This window comes from Mauremys mutica, chromosome 9 (assembly GCF_020497125.1).
Source record: "Mauremys mutica isolate MM-2020 ecotype Southern chromosome 9, ASM2049712v1, whole genome shotgun sequence".
Classification (NCBI taxonomy): Eukaryota; Metazoa; Chordata; order Testudines; family Geoemydidae; genus Mauremys; species Mauremys mutica.
This window is the reverse complement of record NC_059080.1, coordinates 57710041-57733505: the sequence shown is the minus strand read 5'-3', so window position 1 is coordinate 57733505 and position 23465 is coordinate 57710041. Positions and strand designations below refer to the sequence as shown.

Here is a 23465-nt window from a genome sequence, read left to right as displayed (position 1 = left end):
GCAGCTTCATTCTGAGGAATTTTGAGACAATTTTCTGCATGCTCAGCAGAATTTTATAGAGGTGATTGTGGATATTTAAACACATCAAGGACAGACATGACTCAAACTTTGATATAATTAGGTATATTAATTTGAAGAATTGTAAGAAGCTCTTCTTCCACACCTCAAGTGTCATACTGGATCAGTGTGGGCTGGGAATGTGCAAGTTGCCTTAGGAAAACAATGTTAGCAAAAACATTTTGACCACAAGCCCCTGTTTAGAAATTATCTAAAAAGTAAATTCTAGTTGGTGTAGGACATACTAGTTGAGCTCTCCGTTGGGGAGGGGAGAACTGCAAAGAAATCACAGGTAGGTTGGAACTATAGGGAGCGGCTTCAGAGCAAACCACACAGAAGTAAACATGGACCATGATCACCTATAAATAGAACTGTATGATTAACTGATGTATTAAAGGGACACTGTCAGAAAGCGGATTAAAAAAACCAAACAATTGATTTGTCAATGTTCCTTTAATTATTTGCTAAATGAGACTATATGTCTGATAGTTTTCAAACCCACTTTAGAAATACCTGTTACTGTTTCATTATCTCCATAACTTTTGACTGGTGTTTGATGTCTTAGGTCCCAATTCTGCAATGAGGTCTGTGCTACCAGATGCCTGCCCCGACCTGGAGCTCATTGCAGGATCAGGGCCTGAGTAGTGAGAGTTACCACATTACTGATGCCTCCAGCAGTAAGTCAATCTGATCTTATAGAGTAAGATGGAAGGATGTTTTTAGTATTCAAATGCATAATTATGGTAGGAGATTCTGAGAGTTGTACAGTAAGTATAAAACAAATTCTACTTAGGTTTTGATTGCCTAATAATAACTAATGTTTAAATACAGTTTACAACTGAGCTTCCCGTGCTCTTATGAATTTTTGAGATGGAAATAAGACAAATTCCAATTTTAGTCTAATTATCACTGTCATTATGGCAGCTTTTGTGCTTTGATTGTTTTAGTTTTTTACTTTGACACTTTATTTTTAATTAGATGAAGTGGTTGGACAATCTTGCGTTTAGTGAAGTCTTTAATAAAAAATTACATAAGAACATAAGAACCACCGTACCGGATCAGACCAAAGGTCCATCTAGCCCAGTATCTGTCTACTGACAGTGGCCAATGCCAGATGCCCCAGAGGGGGTGAACCTAACAGGCAATGATCAAGTGATCTCTCTCCTGCCATCTATCTCCATCCCCTGACAAACAGAGACTAGGGACACCATTCCTTACCCATCCTGGCTAATAGCCATTTATGGACTTCACCACCATGAATTTATCCAGTTCTCTTTTAAACGCTGTTATAGTCCTAGCCTTCACAACCTCCTCAGGTAAGGAGTTCCACAAGTTAACTGTGCGCTGCATGAAGAAGAACTTCCTTTTATTTTTTTAAACCTGCTGCCTATTAATTACATTGAATCCATGCCTTAGTCATTTGCCTGATGGTCTTGATCAGCTTATTTTGTTCATTTAAATTTAATTATTCACTTTAAAGAGAAGTTACAGTTAGAGGTTTATTTTAAGAAGGATGATCGTGCCTTGAGAGTGACTTGGGTTAGACCATGATGTGTGGGGATAATCCTTAGGGCTCTAAGAGGAATGCAGAGCACGCTTTGCAGGAGGATTGATGACATTCTGGAGACGTTTGTTTTTCGAGCAGGTTTTTCATACCAGTGAATGTCTCTTGTTCTGGAGGTTTTAAACAAACTGCCTTTGTATGTGTGCGTCTGACATTCCATTTTTGGGCTTGTGGACGAGAGTGTATACTTCTTACCCATTTTTATCCTCTTCTTTATAGTTCCTTTTTTCTTTCCTCAGCAGTGAGTGATGAATCTAATCGAGAGTCAGAAATTGCTCCCAGAGAGCACATGGGTCCTGGTGGCTCTGTACAATCTCGTGAAGAAAAACAGGAACCAGTGGTTGTTCGGCCATACCCACAGGTTCAGATGTTGGCACAGCACCATACGGTCCAATCTGGTGCTGCAGTTACAGTGACAGCTCCGCCGGCCCATCTGACTCCAGCAGTGCCACTTTCCTTTTCAGAGGGACTTATGAAGGTAATGAGGTGGCTCATGACTGAGTTGATAATGAAAATAAGCCACTAGAGGAGTTAATACTTTCCCAGTTCAGTCAAACAGCTCTTGACTAATTTCAGTTGTATTTCATTTACCTCCTCTTGACTAAAATGTTCTTTTCTATAAATTGCTTTATTTATTTATTCAGCTGTTTTCCGTGCTCTTCTTCTGTCAATATGTGCCTCTTCGGTATGGTACCCCTACTCCAGATGGCAGATTGGGAACCTTGCAGCCCTTAGGCAGCATTCTGTGGCCTTTCCACTTACTTTATTTCTTAGATTAAGAATGATCTAAGTCAATTTTACAACCCGCCCCCCCATTCATTCCTAAAAGAGGGAGGAAAGAATGTCAATGAGATACTCACTTGTGTATATAAATAGAGCATTAAAATGAAGTTATGGAGAATCTGCAAAAACTAGGCAATTCCTGTAGCTGGGCAGAATCCTTTTTGAGAGGATGGGGTTAAGAAGACACAAGACAGAGACCTTTGTAAGGGGTGGTTGTAACTTGAGCAAATGGTTGATTACAGCCATTTTCTCTTTTTTCCATCTAAACCTTAACTAAACATGATCTAAGATCTAATTGGCAGAAGAGGAGTTGTGCAGAAAATCTAAAGGCTAAGAAGGGAAGAGAAAAGGGAGATTAAAGTTTTTAAAAAAAGTAAATCAGGATACTAATGTCTGTCTTGTTTGGCTTTTTGTCTGTATTTGTGATGTTTGTTTGTTCTGTGGTATCTAGACACTCTGGGAGATATGATCGGGGTTCTGTTGTGCTAAGTAATGTCCTCAATGAGACACCACCCTAGCCAAAAGAGTTGCTTCCTTCCAGTTTCTCTCAGCTGAAAGGGACCCATGCTTCTTCCCTGCCTGCCAAAACACACACATCCTGTTAGCACTATTGATGCAAACCTCACCAGGCTGTGATTTTTGAAGAGAGGTCTCTACTTCCTTGTATTGAATTGTCACTATTTTTCTTGTTTCTTGCAGCCTCCTATGAAGCCCACCATGCCTAGCCGGCCCATTGCTCCTGCTCCACCCTCTACAATGTCAGCTCCTACCAAGGTTCCTGGGCAGGTTAATGTAATGGAAAACAGTATCTCACAAGCCTCAGCTATTCCTGTGGCAACAATCAGTGGACAACAGGTTTCCTTTTTCCCTACCTTGCTATTTACTAAAGTGGGATGTTGGTTGAAAGTTCCTCTGTCCAGAAACGATCAGTAGAGCAGGGAGATCTTGAGAGAGGGATGAACTAGTCCATCATTTCTCCCCAAAGTATTAGTAACCACCAAGAGAGTGTGGAGATGGGAGCAGACATCCCCATAAGAAAAATGCAGCTGAGTAGGGAGATGAAGCAAGGGCCATAGGGCATCACCCCATTAAAACCCTAGGCAAGAGGTAGGCAACCTGCGGCCCATCAGGGTAATCCACTAGCAGGCTGCCAGTTAGTTTACATTTGCATGGTTGGCTGTAGTTCGCTGTTCCTGGCCAATGGGAGCTGCGAGAAGCAGCGGCCAGCATGTCCCTGTGGCCCACACCACGGCTCCCATTGGCCAGGAACAGCGAACTGCAGCCACTGGGAGCTGCGGGCGGCTGTGCAAATGTAAACAAACTGGCGGCCCGCCAGTGGATTACCCTGATAGGCCACAGGTTGCCCACCACTGCCCTAGGCAGATGATGGTTGCATCTCCATTGGTCCGTCTGATAAGCTGGGGCCAGATAAATCTGAAGAAATCTGATTTAGGCTCATTCTTCAGAAAAAAAGCACAATGCCTTCTTCTGCAAAGGTAAAGCTATCATTTTACTCTCTTAGAAAGCTACTAATTTTAGTTTTGAGACTCCATTTGTCAGAACATATAAGTTGGTAACGTACTGACCTGCTAGCAGACTGAAATAATGAGCATTTTCTTAAACTCTCCCACTGTTGCTGCTCTACCAACGGACATGCTAGTGTAAACGGATACTGTTTGTTTGTTTGATCACCTTGTTGTCTAGCTCTACTCAGAGCAAGTCCAGTTGATGTATTGGTAAGCAACTGGTTTACACTAGTTCTGCTTTTTGTAGCCCCACCAGTGTTGTCCCACACCAGACCAATAGTGGAGAACTTCTGAAAGCTCTGAGCGTAGGCAAGGCTTTGGTGTGAATGCCTGTCAAGGAGTTAACACCAAAGCACACTCCTGATTCTTGCATTTCAAAACTCGTTTACCAGAAACAATACTCAGCTCTAGCAAGTGAAATACCATTAGGTTAACATAATGTAACGTAAGTGTGATACCTACTAAACTTTATTTGTAACTAGTTAGCAAATACTGTTCATGAATTTTTAGGGTAGGTGTTTCTACCTACTAGGGATTCACACCAATTACTGCTTTTTAAGTGACGTTCCTAAATATGCCTGGAAAGGCAGTTATAAGTGAAATATGGGGAGTTAATTTAATATGTTGCAGTTCTTCCCAGTCTCCCATATTTCTGTTAATTCTGCTGAATGGTTTGATATGAACTGTCTAAAGAGATCACCAGATGCAGAAATGCCACCTGCCCAATTGAAATGGGACAGTGACTTGGAGGGAAAGAGAAATTGGTAACTGACACATATTTGCCTAAGTTGATGTGTGTTTGAGAGTTTCCATTGAAAATGGAAGGAGACTGCAGCTTCATCCTGCAGAAATGTTCATCTGCACCCCCCCTCTCATTTGTAATATCTCTGCATACTGGTGTATTTCCACAAAACTGTTAAATGTGATTTGTTGCTGCCTTTGACGTTTTAACGTGGGCAGTTACCTGTGATCTTTTCTCTCTGGGCAACATTTCTCATGGAATCCTCTTTTTTTCTTTTCTTTTCTTTTTTTTCCTGCAGGGACCACCCAGTAACTTGCAGCATATCATGACAACAAATGTTCAGATGTCTATCATCCGAAGCAGTGCTCCTGGCCCCCCTTTACACATTGGAGCTTCTCACTTACCCCGAGGTGAAGTCAACGCGAGCTGTAAAAATGGCTCTTTTTCTCACTTGCTCAAGAAGGCTGCATCTACACTAGTTTCTTTTTTCCCTTAAAGTTTCCCACTATTGTTAATGCGGGTATCACTCTAGCAGTAAGAATGCTAATGTAGACAGGGCTCCAGGTAGCTGCTGGCATTTTAAGTGTTATGTTTTCTAAAACTGCCTCGTGCAGGTGTACGTGATGGTGTCAGCACCATCTTCTATTTGAACACTGTGCTGGGAAAACAGTGGGGTACTTTAGAAAACATGACCTAGTTTAGGGAAGTCTATTGTGCAAAATGTCACGGCTTATTCCCTGCTTGCTCCTGGTTGCTTACTATGCCTTGCAGTCTGTCTCCTATCCATCCGCCACAATATCATTCCTATTCTGTAGTAAGCTGTATTACTGTATCGAGTGGTGCACATTCAGACTTGTGTCTGAGACAACTGTTTGTTCTAGCTGTGTAGGCTTTTGTCTCTTCTCCCATGATTTTGGTTGTTGTGGTTTCAGCCTCTCTTTCTGTAGCTTGTAAAGCAAAATATCAGTCACTTTAAGAGGAGAGACCCAGGTCAGCTAGCATGATTGCTATTTGAGGGATAATTTAAGTCTGTCAGGCTTCTGATAGCAGGCTTATCTTTAAGGTCTATGAATTGGGCTTCCAGACTTAGGTAAAATCAGATTGATACAAAAAAACACCTACCAAATTTGTTTCCATGTCCTTATCCTCTGTACTTGCATGGAGCATTGGTATGTTTAGATCACAATATTTTGCAGTTGCTCAAGAAAGAAATCTAAAACTTTTAAGCTAATATTTAAAAAAAAATACTGCTCTATACTCTTAATAGTGATTTTCGTTCACAAATAGGTATAAATCTCTAAAGAGCATGAACTCTGGGCGTACTGCACTTTCAGTGATCGTATATTTGTGCATGCAATATGTTGCGTGTGCAAAACTGTACTTCACCAAAGTATTTGGGAAAGAGTGTGTAGCTGTATTTGCAGTCTTTTACAGCCCATATGGAAGAATTTGCATGTACCCATTTTTGTCATTGTTTTTTGAGCATTTAATTTGTGTCTATTTGAGCCTTTTGGGGAACCCACTTTAACATAAATTGCTCTTTGTATTTTCACTTAATACCATATTTTCAGTCTGTCTGTTTCCAATATCTTGTTCATATTTTCTTCCTGTTAAATTACTCACTCTAGGTAATATTGAGTGAAATCTGCAGAAATTGTATGTTTCCCTTCAAATTATTTGACTGCATACTATTTGGAGTGAATTATTATGTTTGTGATCCTCTTGCAAACACAAACAGTTGATTTTTTTATGAACTAAAATTGCTGTTGAAATGCTTGATGTTTTGGGTGATAAAATTGTTTTTCTGATTCTAGTTTTCACACTGTAGATGTCTGATAATTTTGGCACAGCAAACAGTAGACAGATTACTGAACTGATAGCATGCATTTTGCTGTGGTGTTTTTAAAAATAGCTTCCATTTATTGTGCATCCATCTTTCCTCTGTACTTCAGCAGATGCAGATAGGTTAACAGAATTGCTAGATCACTTTTTACACATTCATCTAATATGCAAGCTATTTCAGTTATTCCTACTCACTTATTTCAATAGTTTGCAATTGAAAAAGATCAGATTTATGAAATAACATTATTAAATGTAAGAAGCTGGAAAAGGTCCAACAAAGCAGATTAGGATTTTTTTGGCCTTTATTGCTAATTCCAAAAAAAACTTCTCTATCCCTTGAGTATCATTATTCTTAGCCCTAATTTCAAAGTTGCATCACTAGAATGAAAACTAAAAGTATAAAATAAGAACATAGGAATGGCCATAGTGGCTCACACCAGTGGTCCATCTAGCCCAGTATCCTGTTTTCCAACAGTGGCTGGTGCCAGATGCTCTAGAACAGGGCAATTATCAAGTGATCCCTTCCCTGTCATCTAGACCCAGCTTCTGGCAGTCAGAGGCTTGGACACACCCAGAGCATGGAGTTGCATCCCTGACCATCTTGGCTAATTGCCATTGATGGACCTATCCTCCATCAATTTATCTAATTCTTTTTTCAAATCAGTCTTCGTTTTGGCCTTCACAGCATCCCAAGGAATGAGTTCCACAGATTGGCTGTGCATTATGTGAAGAAGTACTTGCTTATATTTCTTTAAACCTGCTGCCTATTAATTTAATTGGGCCACCCTTGGTTCTTGTGTTTTATATGAAGAAGTAAAAGCATTTTCTTTTTTACCTTCTGCACACCATTAATGATTTTATAGACCCCTATCATATCCCCCCTTAGTTGTCTCTTTTCTAAAATGAACAATCCCAGAGTTTTTAATCTCTCCTCATATGGAAGCTATTCCATACCTCTGATCATTTTTGTTGCCCTTCTCTATACTTTTTCCAATTCTAATTTATCTTTTTTGAGATCAGGCGACCAGAACTGCATACAGTATTCAAGATGTGAGCGTACTATGGATTTATATAGTGGTATTATGGTATTTTCGGTCTCATTATCTCTGTTTCCTAATGTTTCCTAACATCCTGTTAGCTTTTTTGACTGCGGCTGTATATTGAGCAAATGTTTTCAGAGAACTATCCACAATGACTCCAAGATCTTTCTTGAGTCTTAACAGCTAATTTAGACCCCATTGTTTTGTGTGTATAGTTGGGATTATGTTTTCCAGTGTGCATTATTGTGGATTTATCTACATTGAATTTCATCTGCCATTTTGTTGCCCAGTCACCCAGTTTTGTGAGATCCCTTTGTAACTCTTAGTAAAGTCCACAGCTGATCTCTGTCTTGCGTAATTTTATATCTTCTGCAAACTTTGCCACCTCACTGTTTACCCCTTTTTCCAGATCATTTATGAATATGTTGAACAGCACAGGTCCCAGTACAAATCCTTGGGGAATTCTGCCTTTTACCTCTCTCCACTGTGAAAACTGACCATTTATTCCTATCCTTTGTTTCCTGTCTTTTAACCAGTTACTGATCCATGAGAGGACCTTCACTCTTATCCCATGTCTGCTTACTTTGCTTAAGACCTTTGGTGAGGAACCTTGTCAAAGGCTTTCTGAAAGTCCAAGTATATTCTGTCCATTGGATCGCTCTTGTCCACATGTTTGTTGACCCCCCCCCCCTCAAATAATTCTAATAGATTGGTGAGGCATGATTTCCCTTTACAAAAGACCAATTTGCCTGGTACTGAAATTTCACTCACCAGCCTGTAATTGCCAGGATTGCCTCTGGAGCCTTTTTTTAAAATTGGCATTACATTAGCTATTGTCCAGTCATCTGGTACAGAGGCTGATTTAATCAGTAGGTTACATACCACAATTAGTAATTCTGTAATGTCATATCTGAGTCCTTCAGAACTCTTGGGTGAATACTATCTGGTCCTGGTGACTTATTACTTCTTAATGTATCAGTTGGTTATTCCATAACCTCCTCTATTGACACCTCCATCTGAGACAGTTCTCAGATTTATCACCTAAAAAGAAGGGCTCAGGTGTGGGAATCTCCCTTGCATCCTCTGCAGTGAAAACCAATGCAAGGAATTCATTTAGCTTCTCCTCAATGGCCTTGTCTTCCTTGTCTTTTTTTTTAGCACTTCAGTTGGCCAGTGGCCCCACTGATTGTTTGGCATGTTTCCTGCTTCTGATGTACTTGGAAAAAAAAAATTTGCTGTTAGTTTCTGTGTCTTCTAGTCTGCTAGTTGCTTTTCAAATTCCTTTTCAGCCTGCCTAACTGGACATTTTAATTTTGCTTGCCTGAGTTTATGCTGCTTTCTGTTTTCTTCAGTAGAATTTGACATCAAATTTTTAAAGGATGTCGTTTTGTCTCTAATCGCCTCTTTTACTCTGTTTAGCCGTGGTGACTTTTTTCCCTCTCCTCTTACTGGTTTTTTTTTTCCATTTGGGGTATACATATAGTTTGAGCCTCTGTTGTGATGTTTTTAAAGTTTGTTTGTGACTGTTCCTTTTATTTCTGTTTAACTAGTTTTCTCATATTTGTGTAGTTCCCCTTTTTGAAGTTAAATGCTACTGAGGTGAGGTTCTTTGGTGTTCCCCCCCCCCCACCGGGATATTAAATTAAATTTATATTATGGTCGCTATTACTGAGCGGTACAGTTATAATCATTTCTTGTCACTTAGGACAAGATCAAGAATTGCTTCTCCCCTTGTGGGTTCCAGAACTTGCTCTTCCAAGAAGCAGTCATCAGTGATGTCTAGAAATTGTATCTTTGTATCTTGTTGTGAGGTGACATGTACCCAGTCAGTATAGGGATAGTTGAAATTCCCCATTATTTTTGAGTTTTCTGTTTTTGTAGCCTTTCTAATCTCCCTGAGCATTTCACAATCACTGTCATCATCTTGTTCAGGTGGTCAGTAGTGTATTCTTAGTGCTATGCTCTTACTATTCAAGCATGCAGTTTCTATCCATAGAGATTCTATGGTACAGTGTGATTCGTTTAACATTTTTACTATATTTGACTCTAAGCTTTCTTTCACATGTAGTGCCCTCCCCCAGCAGCACAACCTACTCTGTCTTTCCTGTATATTTTATACCCTGGGTATTACTGTGTTCTACTGATTATCATTGTTTCACCAATTTTCTGTGATGCCTGTTAAATCAATATTCTCATTTAATACCAGTCACTCAAGTTCACGCATCTTAGTATTTAAACTTCTAGCATCTGTATACAAGCACTTACAAAATTTGTCAATATTTCGTTGTCTGCCTTCAAGTGATGTAAATGAATGGGACTTTTTTTCATTTGACTGTTTCTCTTCAGTTCCTATTTGTAGTTTATCAACTTCTGTCCTCTCCTCTTTACTAGGATATAGAGACTCCCCTTTAATAAACCCACTAAGGGATGTCTCCGTTTGAACCATGTGCTCTTCCGCCCTGTCGTCTTTCTCCCAGCCCTTAGTTTAAAAACTCCTCTACAACCTTCTTAATTTTACACGCCTCTCTGTATATTGGTAAGTCAATCATTTTGATACGTTTTGCAATAACACACGTGATTTGTTCTTCAGGTGCGGCAGCAGCTGCTGTGATGTCCAGCTCTAAAGTAACCACAGTTCTGAGGCCAGCTTCACAGTTGCCAAATGCAGCTACAGCTCAGCCAGCTGTTCAGCACATCATTCATCAACCAATCCAGGCAAGCGGCAATCATGCTGTATCGCAGACATTCTATTACTGTTCATTCAGAGATCTTCCTGACTTTTAGGAGGAATCCACCCAGAACATAACATTAACATCCTTTATTTACTGGGTTGTTGGCATTGGCAACCATCCCTTCTGTTTTTGTTACTTATACACCCCAGCCTTATGAAGCTGTTATTGGCAGAACTATGCAGAAAGCTTTACAGCCTTTTTTGTAGGCTAACTATGAGCTGGAGATTAATCAGTTTGTGGACAGTTTAAAGATCTGTGAACTCTGGAGGAGTCCTCATTCTGAATATGCTTGAAAACTTTATTTAAGTCCAAAAAGGCCTGGCTTGAGTTTGTGCTGTTACTTTATACTCAAACTTTAAATCAGTTTGATGGGGGTGATATAAATCTAATACTGGACCAGGAAATATATATATTTAAAATGAGATGGTGGGGGGGTGCATGCTCATGTGGATGTCTGATTCCACATAATGTTGTGCATATTTTTATAGTTATGTCCAAATGTAACCATATTTGCATAACTGTCTATAGTATAGATTACGTTTGGTAGTTTTTTAATTAATTAATTTATTTTTAATAATGGAGATATCCTGTCTCCTAGAACTGGAAGGGACCCTGAAAGGTCATCGAGTCCAGCCCCCTGCCTTCACTAGCAGGACCAAGTACTGATTTTTGCCCCAGATCCCTAAGTGGCCCCCTCAAGGATTGAACTCACAATCCTGGGTTTAGCAGGCCAATGCTCAAACCACTGAACTATCCCTCCCCCCTTAGTCATGAATGGAATGCATCAGAGTAAAATAAAAAACAAAACAAAATAAAAAAACATATTTTCTAATAGCATATGGAAGTTCTGAATCATTGGAACAGTTTCCGTACGTATCTGATCTTTTAACTGCTTTTGATCATCAAATACCTCTGATGCTTCTGCTCTGAAAACTAGGCCAGCGCTTCTTAGGAGCTCACAAAAGAGTTTTATAGACGTGGAACATCTCCACGTGCCAGTATGTTATACTGAGATCTAGGACATTTGGCTTTATCAAAGTATTTCCCAGCTACTTTCTCAATTGCATCATTGTGACTTACTTTTATTATTCTGTTGTCTTTACAGTCTCGTCCTCCTGTGACGACATCAAGCACTATCCCTCCTGCTGTAATAGCAACAGTCTCTGCCACAAGAGCTCAGTCTCCAGTTATTACTACAACAGCAGCACATGCTACGGAATCAACCCTGAGGTAAACACATAAGGAAAGTGTCTTGAGGAGGCCCAAGATTCCTGACATTCACATAGACAGCATTAACGGGGAATAGAGAAGATTGATATCCCTGTGAATGTCAGAAATACTATATAGAAGTTAAAGAGATTTCTCTGCTAAGGTCCAGTTGATACAGCACATGAGTGTGTCAGGAGATGTGGGTTCTTTCCTCTGCTCTGCCAATGACTTGCTGTGTGACTTTAGGCACATCACTTAACCTTTGTCTGAGTGGGTTCATCTGTAAGACAAGGAAAGTAATGCTTACCCATTTGTGTGAAATGCTTGCAGCTCTGTGAAGGAAAAACACTGTAACTGCTAAATATTGTTTTCCGTTCCCAGAGAGAAAAACAGCTAAACAGGAACTCAGGAACTAAACAGGAACTTGACCAATTTGTTTCCCAAGGAAATGGGTTTACTGGTCTGCCATGGCACCACCTGGCTAATTCAGTCCCATCCTCTTCTAGCAGAAGTTGCTGTAGAAAATAGCATATGAGTGTTGGAATATTCAGAATATCTCGGGGTGTGGGGAGGGGTAGAAATTGAAATTAGCTTGTTTTGCTCATGTTGGTATCTCTAGATACTGAGGAATCTGTGTGTTCCCACCTGTGGAAGATGCAGAATAAGAATTATACAGCAGGCACCTCTGCAAATTCTGTCACTGTGTTAACATGGATTCGATAATAGTGTAGCCCTCAAAGAGAAGACAAGTGGAGTCTGATGTCCCTGCTTGCCAGTATCGGGAGAGCCAGTAATCCTTGTTTAACTGTCTGGATACTAAATAAAGATTACTTCCCTGAACATCCTTTTTCTTTTCCCAGTCGGCCCACTCTGTCTATCCAGCAGTACCCACCTTCTGCAGCTATTAGTATTCAGCGCCCTGCGCAGCCACGGGACACGGCAACTCGGATCACGCTGCCATCTCACCCAGCCATAGGAACACCAAAACAGCAGCTCCACACTATGGCTCAGGTAAATCCCATGAGATGAGATCAGTGTAGTTTCTTCCACAGTTCAGGCTGTGAGAAAGTTATGATTTTTTTGGGTCAAAAGTTATGGACACAGTTGTTCACCTTTGTGGTTTTGGTGTGGTCAGTGCAAGTGGTGTATGGGCAAGGGGCAGGTGTTTGTGTGGGTGGTCAGCTGTGGGGGGAAAGGGTGTGTGTCGGGAGAAAATCGTGGCCCACAATTGTTTTTTATACCCTTATCCCATATTTTTTTCTTACTTTGAACCAAAACATCTTGATGACCCAGAGTAAGTGATGAACAGGGTTCAAAGTTAGGCTTGAAACCTGGTGTCCTGTTCTCTTAGGAATAGCTGCAATATGATTTTAAAGCAAATAAAATGTAAAATGTATCTGTACATTTCTCTTGATATGAAACTTTCTTTTCTCTAGAAAACCATTTTTAGTACTGGTACTCCGGTGGCGGCAGCAACAGTGGCACCCATTTTGGCAACCAATACTATTGCCTCAGCAACCACGGCTGGTGAGTATTCACAGCTCCGTAGTGGGACCATCACGTCTCCATAATGTTGAGAGGTGACAAAGGGTGGCAGAACATCTTCGTTCTGCAAACAGTCATCAGAGATCCTGTCCCTAGTTAGGATGTGAACTGTTTTTGTTGGGGGAGTATAGAGGGCAGGGAATGCATGGATAGAAAATTCCTGGTGCTTGTTCTTTAGTTCTCTGTGTGTTTAGGATATTGATATTAGGGTGATGTAGCTGTATAGAAATCTATAGTGTCACTCTCTGTCTTTCAGGTTCTGTCTCTCATACCCAAGCTCCTACAAGTACAATTGTCACCATGACAATGCCCTCCCACTCTTCCCATGCCACTGCTGTGACCACCTCAAACATCCCAGTTGGTGAGTGATTTCAGCTTCTGATGGAATGGGTGTAATTCAGTTGACATCTCTTCACACATACATCCAGGATGGTCTGGGGCATCTATGTATTACTAGCACATTAAACAAGAGAAATAACAAAAAAATCAATCCAAGTTGGGAGAGACAAACAAGTAGATTTGATAAGCCCTAATATGTTTTTTAATGGTGCAGGGAGAGTTCTGGAAGCACTTGGTTAGTCTAGTTAACTATTGGCCTCCTAAAGTGCATCTTTATTCCAAACAAACTTGAGCCTCCTGGAACTTCATACCATGTAGTATGATGTATTGAGGATATGTCTACTAAGGGATATAAATGTGTCTTCCTTAGTGAAGGAGTAAGTTCTACTTCAGTATTGCTAGAAGTTTTAGCTGGAGCCTAGTTGCATCTGACTGTGTGTTTTGCGAGTAGGAAGCTTAGTCCAGTTTATCTCCTCACTCACTGTCTTAGCACCTAGATGTGAAACATGGCTGAGACATCTGTTTCCAACAGCATTGCTCAGAAGCTCTTAAAATTGTTGCTGCTGACTAAAGGTAGTGTTGCCAACTTTCAGGTTAGAAAACTATCTTGAGTTAGGTGTTTTGTTTCATAGAGGAACTGTTGTAAAACAAGAGCACTGGCACGTCTGTGGCTTTATTTCTGTTAGCCAGTTCTTTCATGAAATCCCTACTGAAATACAACCTCTTGTTTTTCTGTGCAGAGATGGAGAATGGTAAATGAGATATGCTCTGTCTCTAGGGAACCTCTATCATGGCTGGAGATAAACTCAACTTCTGACTAGCAGAAACTCCAATATCAAATGTAAAATGTTTTGTTTGCCTTTGTGGTCAGTGAACCTTACCAAAGCCTAAACTCTGGAACTTGTAAACAAAGCCAGTGATTAGCACAAATATTATCAGCAAAGGCCAAGTACCAAACTTTCTGCATCTTCACCTGCCTGTTCCATACCCTGCATCCCAACTTTCAGTCTCTACAAACAATAAAGGTTGAAACTTTTGCCACATTGAATTTGCCTTTGAATGTATTCCAGCAAACTGTGTCTGTCTTCAACCACTTATCTGTGGAGGAGGTTGTAGTTTTCTTTAAAATCTTCCTGTGAGGCCTGGAAGGGAAGCATGGTCTCCATTCACCAGTTGCAACTGGAGAGTTCCATGGTCCTCCTGGGTTTTGCTTGCTCTCATTAAAACTTCTGTCCTTCTCTCTTTTTCCACCATATGGATTGGTCTCTGAAGATCTGTCCACTCAAGCTGTTGGCAAGAGAAAAAAGGGCTGATCATGGAGAATTAAGATTATTCAGGGATTGAGGTCACTTAATTTGATATTATGTATTTTATATGTGCACTTAGAGCCCAAGGGTCACACATTACAAATGAATTAGTGTTTCCATTCCTTCTCTGGTTCTGACCTGTTCTTAGTGAAATAAAGACTTGTTCATTTTCACTGAGGAGAAGAAAGTTTAATCATCTGGATTTCAAACTCTCCTTTTCTGCATCTGCTCTCTTCTTTGTTTTGGCTGTTAATTGGCTACTTGTTTTTCATTATGCAGCTAAGGTGGTTCCTCAGCAAATCACACACACTTCTCCTCGGATCCAATCTGATTATACAGGAGAGAGGAGTAATCTCATTCCCATATCTGGACACCGAGCATCGCCAAACCCAGTTGCCATGGAAACAAGAAGTGACAACAGGTAGGTGGGAAAGAATTCTTTAAGTAGAGCGCCTGGCTGCTTCTCTGCGAAAGGCTTATCATATACATGAATCAACATGATAGCTAACGCTTAAGGGGGTTTGAGGTTTCTGAATTTATTCTAGAGATCCCTTTCAGCTACTAGTCAGGGCTAGTTGATACTCTTGCTTAGGGAGGTTGCAAAGATTAGAGGGCGGTCTGAGCACTGGGATTGAAGAGGTGGGTGCAAGTTGTAATGATTTGTCTGACACTTGCTGTATCTTCATATCTGTAGGCAGTCGGTGCCAGTCCAATTCCAGTACTTCTTACCAACGTACCCGCCTTCTGCCTACCCTTTGGCTGCACACACTTACACCCCCATCACCAGCTCTGTGTCCACCATCCGCCAATACCCTGGTAAGTAATTGCCATGCAAGTGACTTTTAGAGCAGTCTTGGAGCAGCAATAAGAGCCAGGCCTGACTGGTAGAAGTGTTCAGTGCAGTTCAAGGCACTGGTTCACAGAGATTCTGCTAAACAAGTTTGGGTGTTTATCCAGACCCAAACCTCCTTGATGGGTCTCCCATCATCCATGTTCTAATAAGCCAATTTAATTTTGTAATATTCTCACTCCGTTTACCTTACATACATACGCAGTTTTGCTGATGAAGTTGTGGGTCTCCATAACTGGGAGTTGTTCTGGCCTAAGATGCCACTAAACTCAGTACACTAGCCCCTGTGTTATTTGTTGTGATACTACATTCGATTTGCTGTCCACTGTCCCCCACTTCAGTTTTCAATGTGCTGTTGCATTTATGTATTGAATACATAAATGCATCATGGAAGGTGAGGTGCATGGAAGAATCTGGAGGCCTTTGCAGCAGGGTAAGGGACAATTAGGGTGTTTGGCATGAAATGTTCAGTGGTGAAAATTAACTGTATAAATTAGGGTTTAGGCTTCAGAGTTAACATTTCATTGAGGAAAATGAGGCAGTTCACATCTCTGACTATTGATTCAAGCAGCTGCAGATTCAAAAAATACAACACTATGTCAGTTCTTGTCGTCATGGTTAACATCGCAATCATGAGGGCTAGAAATATATATGTCTTTAAAAAGAAAGTTTATATTTTGGAGCACCATTTTACATAACGGTTAAATTCCACTTCATTGTGGGTGCTGGATAATGGGTTGGGCTTAAGAACAAACCAGTTCACCCAGTTGTAGTGTCAAGTATTTAGGATTAGAGAAAATTTAAACTAAGCCATATTTCAAAAGCTTTCCACACTTGGATTCTACTTCTCTCTTTTCCTTTGTAAACTATCACAGATATTTTTCTTTTTTAATTCACATTAGTAGGCTCAAAACTATTACCAGTATACAAGCCTGTCTTTTTAAAATAAATGCTTCAGTGCTGCTCTTTCCTTTTTTCAAAAACTGAAAATATTTTGTATCTTGACACTCAAAGGACTCTCTTAAATAATGTATCAGTGTCAAAAGTAGAGACCAAACTTTCAGGGGTAGTATACAGACTTCAGTTGCAGGATTCAAACGGCTAATTTTTAAACTTGTGAGTTAAAGAACAACTTGACAGTATTCTTTCAAAAACACAGGCTTTGTTCCCTTCTTCCTGTTGTATCCCACTTTCTAATTGGTTTTGCAATTAAGTTATAATATCTTGTAGCAACAGACAGACGTAAATGCAAAATTAAGGCATCTGAAATTGTTATGGCTCTCAGCAGTCTGGAGAGTTAGTTTGTGATGGGAAAAATCTTATTCAAATTCTGTTATCTTCAGCAGTAGCAAGGGGACTGCAAAATGTTAAGCAAATTGCTCCATCTTAAATAAAAATCCAAATAGTGTTTCGAACCCTTCTTTATGCACCATAGGAAAATTAAGTAGTTCATTGGGGTGGAAATAATCAATGTTCATGTTACTGTTCTCAGTTTCAGCTCAGGCCCCCAACTCTGCCATCACAGCTCAGACTGGTGTAGGAGTGGCCTCCACTGTGCATCTCAATCCCATGCAGCTGATGACTGTAGATGCATCTCATGCCCGCCACATCCAGGGGATCCAGCCAGCACCTATCAGTGCACAGGGGATCCAGCCAGCGCCTATCAGTGCACAGGGGATCCAGCCAGCACCAATTGGAACACAGGGACTCCATTCAGCTGCACCAATTGGCACACAGGGACTCCAGCCTGCACCAATCAATGCTCAGCAGCCACAAACAGAAACAAAGACTTCAGGTAACTTCAGCCAACTAGGTCCATGCTATATATGGGCTCAGTTCAAGGGAACAACGTAGCCTTGAATTCATCTCCAGCTTCTTGATCAACTGAAGTATCTTAGCTAGTCTAACTCTCTGGGAAGCCACACCCTGATGAGAAATAGTATTTATATAGTACAAACCTTTATAAAGTTACAATGGTAATACAATAGCAGACATTAAATACACTAATATGCACTCTCTCAGTAGATTTGTTTTTTTTCCATTATTTATGAGTTAAAACTACATGATCAGGTTGCAAGTAGATTTTAGTGATTTGGTTTTTTAAGTTAGTGTTGGTCTGATGATGTTATGACTAAAGCCCTGGAAGTGCCACTGCAGCTGAAGAACTTCACAAACCTTCTCTGCATGTGGATGATTCTTCTCAAGAATGGCTAGCTCTTCTCACAGGTAGGATATGTTGCCTATAAATTGCCCAAGACATGAAACCCATTACAGTCACACTTTGAAAAGTGACTGCAAAATACCTTCACCAGCTGGACCTCTGCAGGAAAATCCCTCGTGTGAGGAAAAGCATCAGTCCAGTTATCCTGAAGACTTTCTGAGGAAAAGGCATCTAGCATCTCAGAGACCACTCTAGCCCCTTCCAGAGCTGGCTGGCAAGCAAATATTGTCCAGTATCTACTTCTCACCTGTCTAAATGTCCTGAATCAATGGTGAGCTGAGATGGCCAAACACACCTGGCAGAAGGTTAGGACACAGGACTATGAGACAGTGCCTTATTTACAAGTAATAAGCATTGCCAAAGACATGCAATTCTTATGCACATACTGATACATTCTTCCCTGGGAAGCTCTGCCCCTTCCATTTCTCTTGGAATGCTAGTCTTACCTAGCAACAGTTGTTAGGCAGGTGATGCCTTCCATCTCCCCTAGAGAAGGTTGTTATTAAATTGCTTTTTACAGCACTACACTTCAAAACTAGGAGAGAGCTTGGGGAGCAAGTATACGAATACCTACTTTCCCATCAAGTGTTTCTTTTAATAACTGCTGCTTTTCCCATCTTCTCTTTGTTCTGTTCTGTGTCTCTCTCCTTTTCTTTCATGTCCCTTTTGTCCTTTCCAGCAGTGGTCTTGGCAGATGGCGCCACCATTGTAGCCAATCCTATTAGCAACACATTCAATGCAGCTCCAGCAGCGACCACAGTGGTACAAACTCACAGCCAGAGTGCCAGCGCCAGTGCACCAGCCCAGGGCTCATCCCCACGCCCAAGCATCCTCCGGAAGAAACCAGCTGCAGATGGGTGAGTAGGACTTGACTTGGCATTTAATTGCTCTTCTGCTCAGGCTAGTCCAGGGGTGCCCAACCTACAGGCCATACATGGCCCACAGGAGCATTTCATAAGACTCGCATCCTGCTTCAATGCAATATACTAATGCCCGATTCATTAGCATTTTGTCGTCATGATCACATCTTTTTAGTTTACACAGTGTGTAAATAGACAGTCCTGTACATAGAAACAACCCATCTAAACACACATGAAACAAGCTGAACTTAAAATATAAATCAATACAGGTGACTTTAAATTTTATTAAAATATGTAGAATCTGTTTGGCCCGCACACCGTTGTGCTTAGGATGATGGGGCCCTCCTGTGTAATAAGGTTGGGCACCAGTCGTCATCTAGTCCAAGTAGAAGAAATGTGTGCTTCAGTGAGGGTGGAAAATTTAACCAGTGCAGGATGCAAGTAAGATGCCCATCTCTATGAAAGACACACTTCATCCAGGTTGCATTTTTGTCCATCCTGTTTTAGAGCAGATGATTGAGTCATATCCTGTTGTCACTAATGGGATGTATAGGAGAATTTGACTCCAGTTCTTAAATATGACCTGCAAGGGGAAACCAAATAGTTTGAGCCACTTCCTTTTTGCTTCATGGTCTTTTTAATTAAAATAAATAAATAAATAATCAGGTTTTGTCTGCCCTGTTTTTCCTGGAACACTTTATGGACGACTGGCGAAGGAGTAAGATTATAACACAGAAATGACAAGTGAACCTGATTAGCAAAGAGAGGAACATAGCTTTAACTTAGACTGTTTAAAACTCCTGCTTAATTCAAATGCTTGAATAAATAGGGGAAGAACTCTTAGATTCAGTAACTCATTCCTGCCAATTTAAGGGCTAAAAAGGTTTGCCTTCAACTTTTGAGACTTCCAATGAGTCCTCCAAGACTAGACTTGACATACTTGGTATTTAAGGTCAAATGCAAAGTAATGCACATTGGAAAACGTAATCCTAACTATAAATATAAAATGATGGGGTTTAGATTAGCTGTTAACCCTCAAGAAAGAGATCTTGGAGTCATTGTGGATATTTCTCTGAAAACATCCACTCAATGTGCAGCGGCAGTCAAAAAACCTAACAGAATGTTGGGAATTATTAGGAAAGGGATAGATAATAAGACAGAAAAATATCATATTATCTCTATTTAAATCCATGGTACGCCCACACCTTGAATACTGCATGCAGATTGAGTCCACAAGTTGACTGTGCGCTGTGGAACTCCTTGCCTGAGGAGTCATCCCTATCATATCCCCCCTTAGTCTCCTCTTTTCCTTGCCTGAGGAGTCACCCCATCTTAAAAAAGATGTATTGGAATTGGAATAGGTACAGGAAAGGACAATAAAATTTATTAAGGATATGGAACAGCTTCCATATGAGGAGAGAGTATTAACACAGTAACTCCTTGCTTAACGTTGTAGTTATGTTCCTGAAAAATGTGACTTTAAGCGAAATGATGTTAAGCGAATCCAATTTCCCCATAATAATTAATATAAATAGGAGGGGTTAGGTTCCAGGGAATTTTTTTTCACCAGTCAAAAGACTGTGTGTGTCTGTGTGTGTAAAATATATATAAAACACAAACACACACACACACACACACAGTCAGTATCAGTTTTAAACAGTTTAATACTGTACACAGCAATGATTGTGAAGCTTGGTTGAGATGGAGAAGTCAGAGGGTGGGATATTTCCCAGGGAATGCCTTACTGCTAATTGATGAACAAGCACTTGTCTGAGCCCTCAAGGGTTAACACATTGTTAATGTAGCCTCATACTCTACAAGGCAGCACAAATCGAGGGAGGAGAGACAGCACGGCAGACAGAAAGAGACACCCTGTGTGTGTGTGTGTGTGTGAGAGAGAGAGAGAGAGAGAGAGAGAGATGCGCATTGCCCCTTTAAGTATCCTGACCCCACTCTAAGTACATTGCCTTTTTAAGTAGATCAGCAAGTTGAGGCAGAAGCTGCTGCTAGCAAGCTCCCTCCATCCTGAGCCCTGTCGTGTCCTTCCCTCCTTCCCCCCCACCCCACTTTGTGGAGATGGGATAAGTCGGGGGGGGGACAACACACCCTGATATTAGCCCCCCTTCCCTCCCTCCTTCCACCACCACCACACACAGAAGAAGCAGGAGGCTCCTGGGAGCAGCTCCAAGGCAGAGGGCAGGAGCAGCACATGGCAGTGTGGGGAGGGACTGCTGGCAATTGATAGCCTGCTGGGCGGCTGCTGCACATGGAACTTTGGGAAGCGGGGAGCTGATAGGGGGCTGCCAGTCGACCCCGGTTCCAAGCCCCCACCAGCTAGCTCCAACAGGCTGCTCTTTCTGCAAGCAGTGGACAAAGCAGGCAGCTGCCAAACAACGTTATAAGGGAGCATTGTGCAACTTTAAATTAGTATGTTCTCTAATTGATCAGCAATGTAACAACGAAACAATGTTTACTGTTAAAGAGACGACTAAGGGGGGATATGATAGAGGTCTATAAAATCACGACTGGTGTGGAGAAAGTAAATAAGGAAGTGTTATTTACTCCTTCTCATAACACAAAAACTAGGGGTCACCAAATGAAATTAATAGGCAGCAGGTTTAAAACAAACAAAAAGTACAGTAGAACCTCAAAGTTACAAACACCTTGGGAATGGAGGTTGTTCGTAACTCTGAAATGTTCATAACTGAAGAAAACATTATGGTGGTTCTTTCCAAAATTTACAACTGAACATTGACATAATACAGTTTTGAAACTTTACTATACGAAGAAAAATGGTGCTTTCCCTTTATTTTGTAGTAGTTTACGTTTAACATAGTACTGTACCGTAATGGCTTTTTTCGTGGTGGGGATGGCTCTGCTGCTGCCTTATTGCATATTTCTGGTTCCAAATGAGGTGTGTAGTTGACTGGTCAGTTTGTAACTCTTAGGATAGGTCCATCAATGTTTATTAGCGAGGATGGGCAGGGATGCAAAACCAGGCTCTTGAAGTGTCCCTAGCCTCTGTTTGCCAGAAGCTGGGAATCGGCAATAGGGGATGGATCACTTGATGATTACCTGTTCTGTTCATTCCCTCTGAAGCATCTGGCATTGGCCACTGTTGGAAGACAGGATACTGGGCTAGGTGGACCATTGCTCTGACCTACTATGGCCGTTCTTATGTTTTTTATAAAACAGAGAAACTTCACACTTTTTAAAAATATAAATCATAAACAAAAAAAGGGGGACAGTAGCCCAATTTTCTCTTTTTATGTAGGTCACATTTAAAGGTCTATTGCTTCCTAGAATGGTCTGGGTTGTGTTGTTGTTTTTTTTTTTTGTGGGGATTGGATAGTCTCAATTAAACCTTATGGGAATATTCAAGTATTTGATAGTGATAGACTCTTGTGTTTGCCAGACTCACTAGCTGACCAATATAGCATTATGCTGCCCTGTGATAAACGCACATTCAGCCTGCAGGATTCTGCTTCGTAAGCTCATAGCTGAGAGCCATGTTAGGTTGTGGTGGTTTGCTGAGCCTTGGGACGTAATGGACGAATGGCTGGCACCACCCAGTGCTGGTAGATTGCCCATTCTCCACAGTTAGAGGCTGGTGGCCTCAGCACAACCATGGGTGGGCAAGATGAAAGTAAAATGGGTAAGGATCCTTGGCGCTCTGTGGAGAAGTCCTCAAAATGGGTGAGAGGAGACTGATAGCTTGGACTTACCCTTTTGGGGAAATAAAATATGAAGCCTTGTTTGAAGAAATACTAGAAGCGAATCCTATTCATGTATCTGATCATAAGTTTACTAATCCATCACCACCTTAGGAGTGCAATGCAACTAGCACAGGAAGACAAAACCTATTCCACTTGCGGCAGCAAGAGACACAGTCTTTCTTCCGCCTTCGTTGGCGTTCAGGTTTCTAAGGGCAACGTACCTGAGCGGCAGCAGTTTCAAGCTTATCTATGTCTTCCAGACTGGCAGTCCGGAAAAGTCTGATTCCCCCTCAGCCTTCTGAAGTAGCTAGCACCCGCGTGGAGAGCTCTGTGCGAAGCACATCTGGATCACCCAGACCTGCTGGGTAAGGATTTCAAACAGCAAACTCTGCATGACAGCACCTCCTGTATAATGGATCAAAGCCAATGGAATTTAGTTTAAGGAGAGAAGGGTGTGTAAAAGATGTGTAAACATGACACAATTTCATTGTGAAGTAAAATAGAAATGTAAAGGAATGACTGTATTACACCAGAGTTGTATTTTTAACTGATGTAATTGTTCTGGTGCTTGCACAAGATCCCAATCCCTTAAAATATCTCATTATCAGATCAATATCTTATTGCATTTACCCTTTTAGAACACGGCGAGTTAATTATTTTAACATGGATTGCTTCATCAAATGTTTATTTAAAAGGAAGGGCTTCATAATATTTCTGTTTGGGTTTGATGAATAGAAAACTCATTCTTCACAGTTATTAAAGTGTTTTCTATTTGGCTAGCCAATTAAGTATCTGTTAGCTCCCTGCTGAAGGTTGTTGACTAGTGTTGGTATCATTATGCTTATAAAAGACAGGTTCAGCAATCACCATTGATAATGCACAAAGGAAAAAAATCCTGGCATTCTGTCTAAAAGTAAAGCAAAGGTCATAGAGCTCGTAGTTCACGCCGCTTGGAAATGAATGCTGCATAGAGTTCAGCTAGAACCGCCTTGCCAATTACATGATCCAGATCCGAGAAGAACGTGTGTCATTACCTCTTTCTATCACCTCCCCTGCCGTAGATTTATCTTCTTTAATTTGGACCTAGTCATGAGATTGCTAAATATATGTATCAATGGCTATTAGCCAGGAT

General features: G+C 41.0%; 1 protein-coding gene across 5 annotated transcripts in view; it reads left to right on the top strand.

Moving 5' to 3' along the window:
- The window catches only part of SAP130 (Sin3A associated protein 130), a 31178-nt gene that overhangs the window by 1344 nt on the left and 6369 nt on the right, over positions 1-23465 (top strand). For 3 of the 5 annotated variants that reach the window (XM_045029727.1, XM_045029729.1, XM_045029728.1), the window contains exons 3-15: positions 1861-2099; positions 3104-3259; positions 4971-5082; positions 10145-10269; positions 11392-11516; positions 12356-12506; positions 12932-13022; positions 13297-13401; positions 14966-15107; positions 15381-15502; positions 17029-17331; positions 18437-18614; positions 22594-22698. In XM_045029727.1, coding sequence (XP_044885662.1) covers positions 1861-2099; positions 3104-3259; positions 4971-5082; positions 10145-10269; positions 11392-11516; positions 12356-12506; positions 12932-13022; positions 13297-13401; positions 14966-15107; positions 15381-15502; positions 17029-17331; positions 18437-18614; positions 22594-22698 — 1954 coding nt within the window. Of the gene's footprint in view, positions 1-622; positions 735-1860; positions 2100-3103; positions 3260-4970; positions 5083-10144; positions 10270-11391; positions 11517-12355; positions 12507-12931; positions 13023-13296; positions 13402-14965; positions 15108-15380; positions 15503-17028; positions 17332-18436; positions 18615-22593; positions 22699-23465 lie in introns of all 5 variants that reach the window. The other 2 variants (XM_045029731.1, XM_045029730.1) reach the window with 2 other exon arrangements.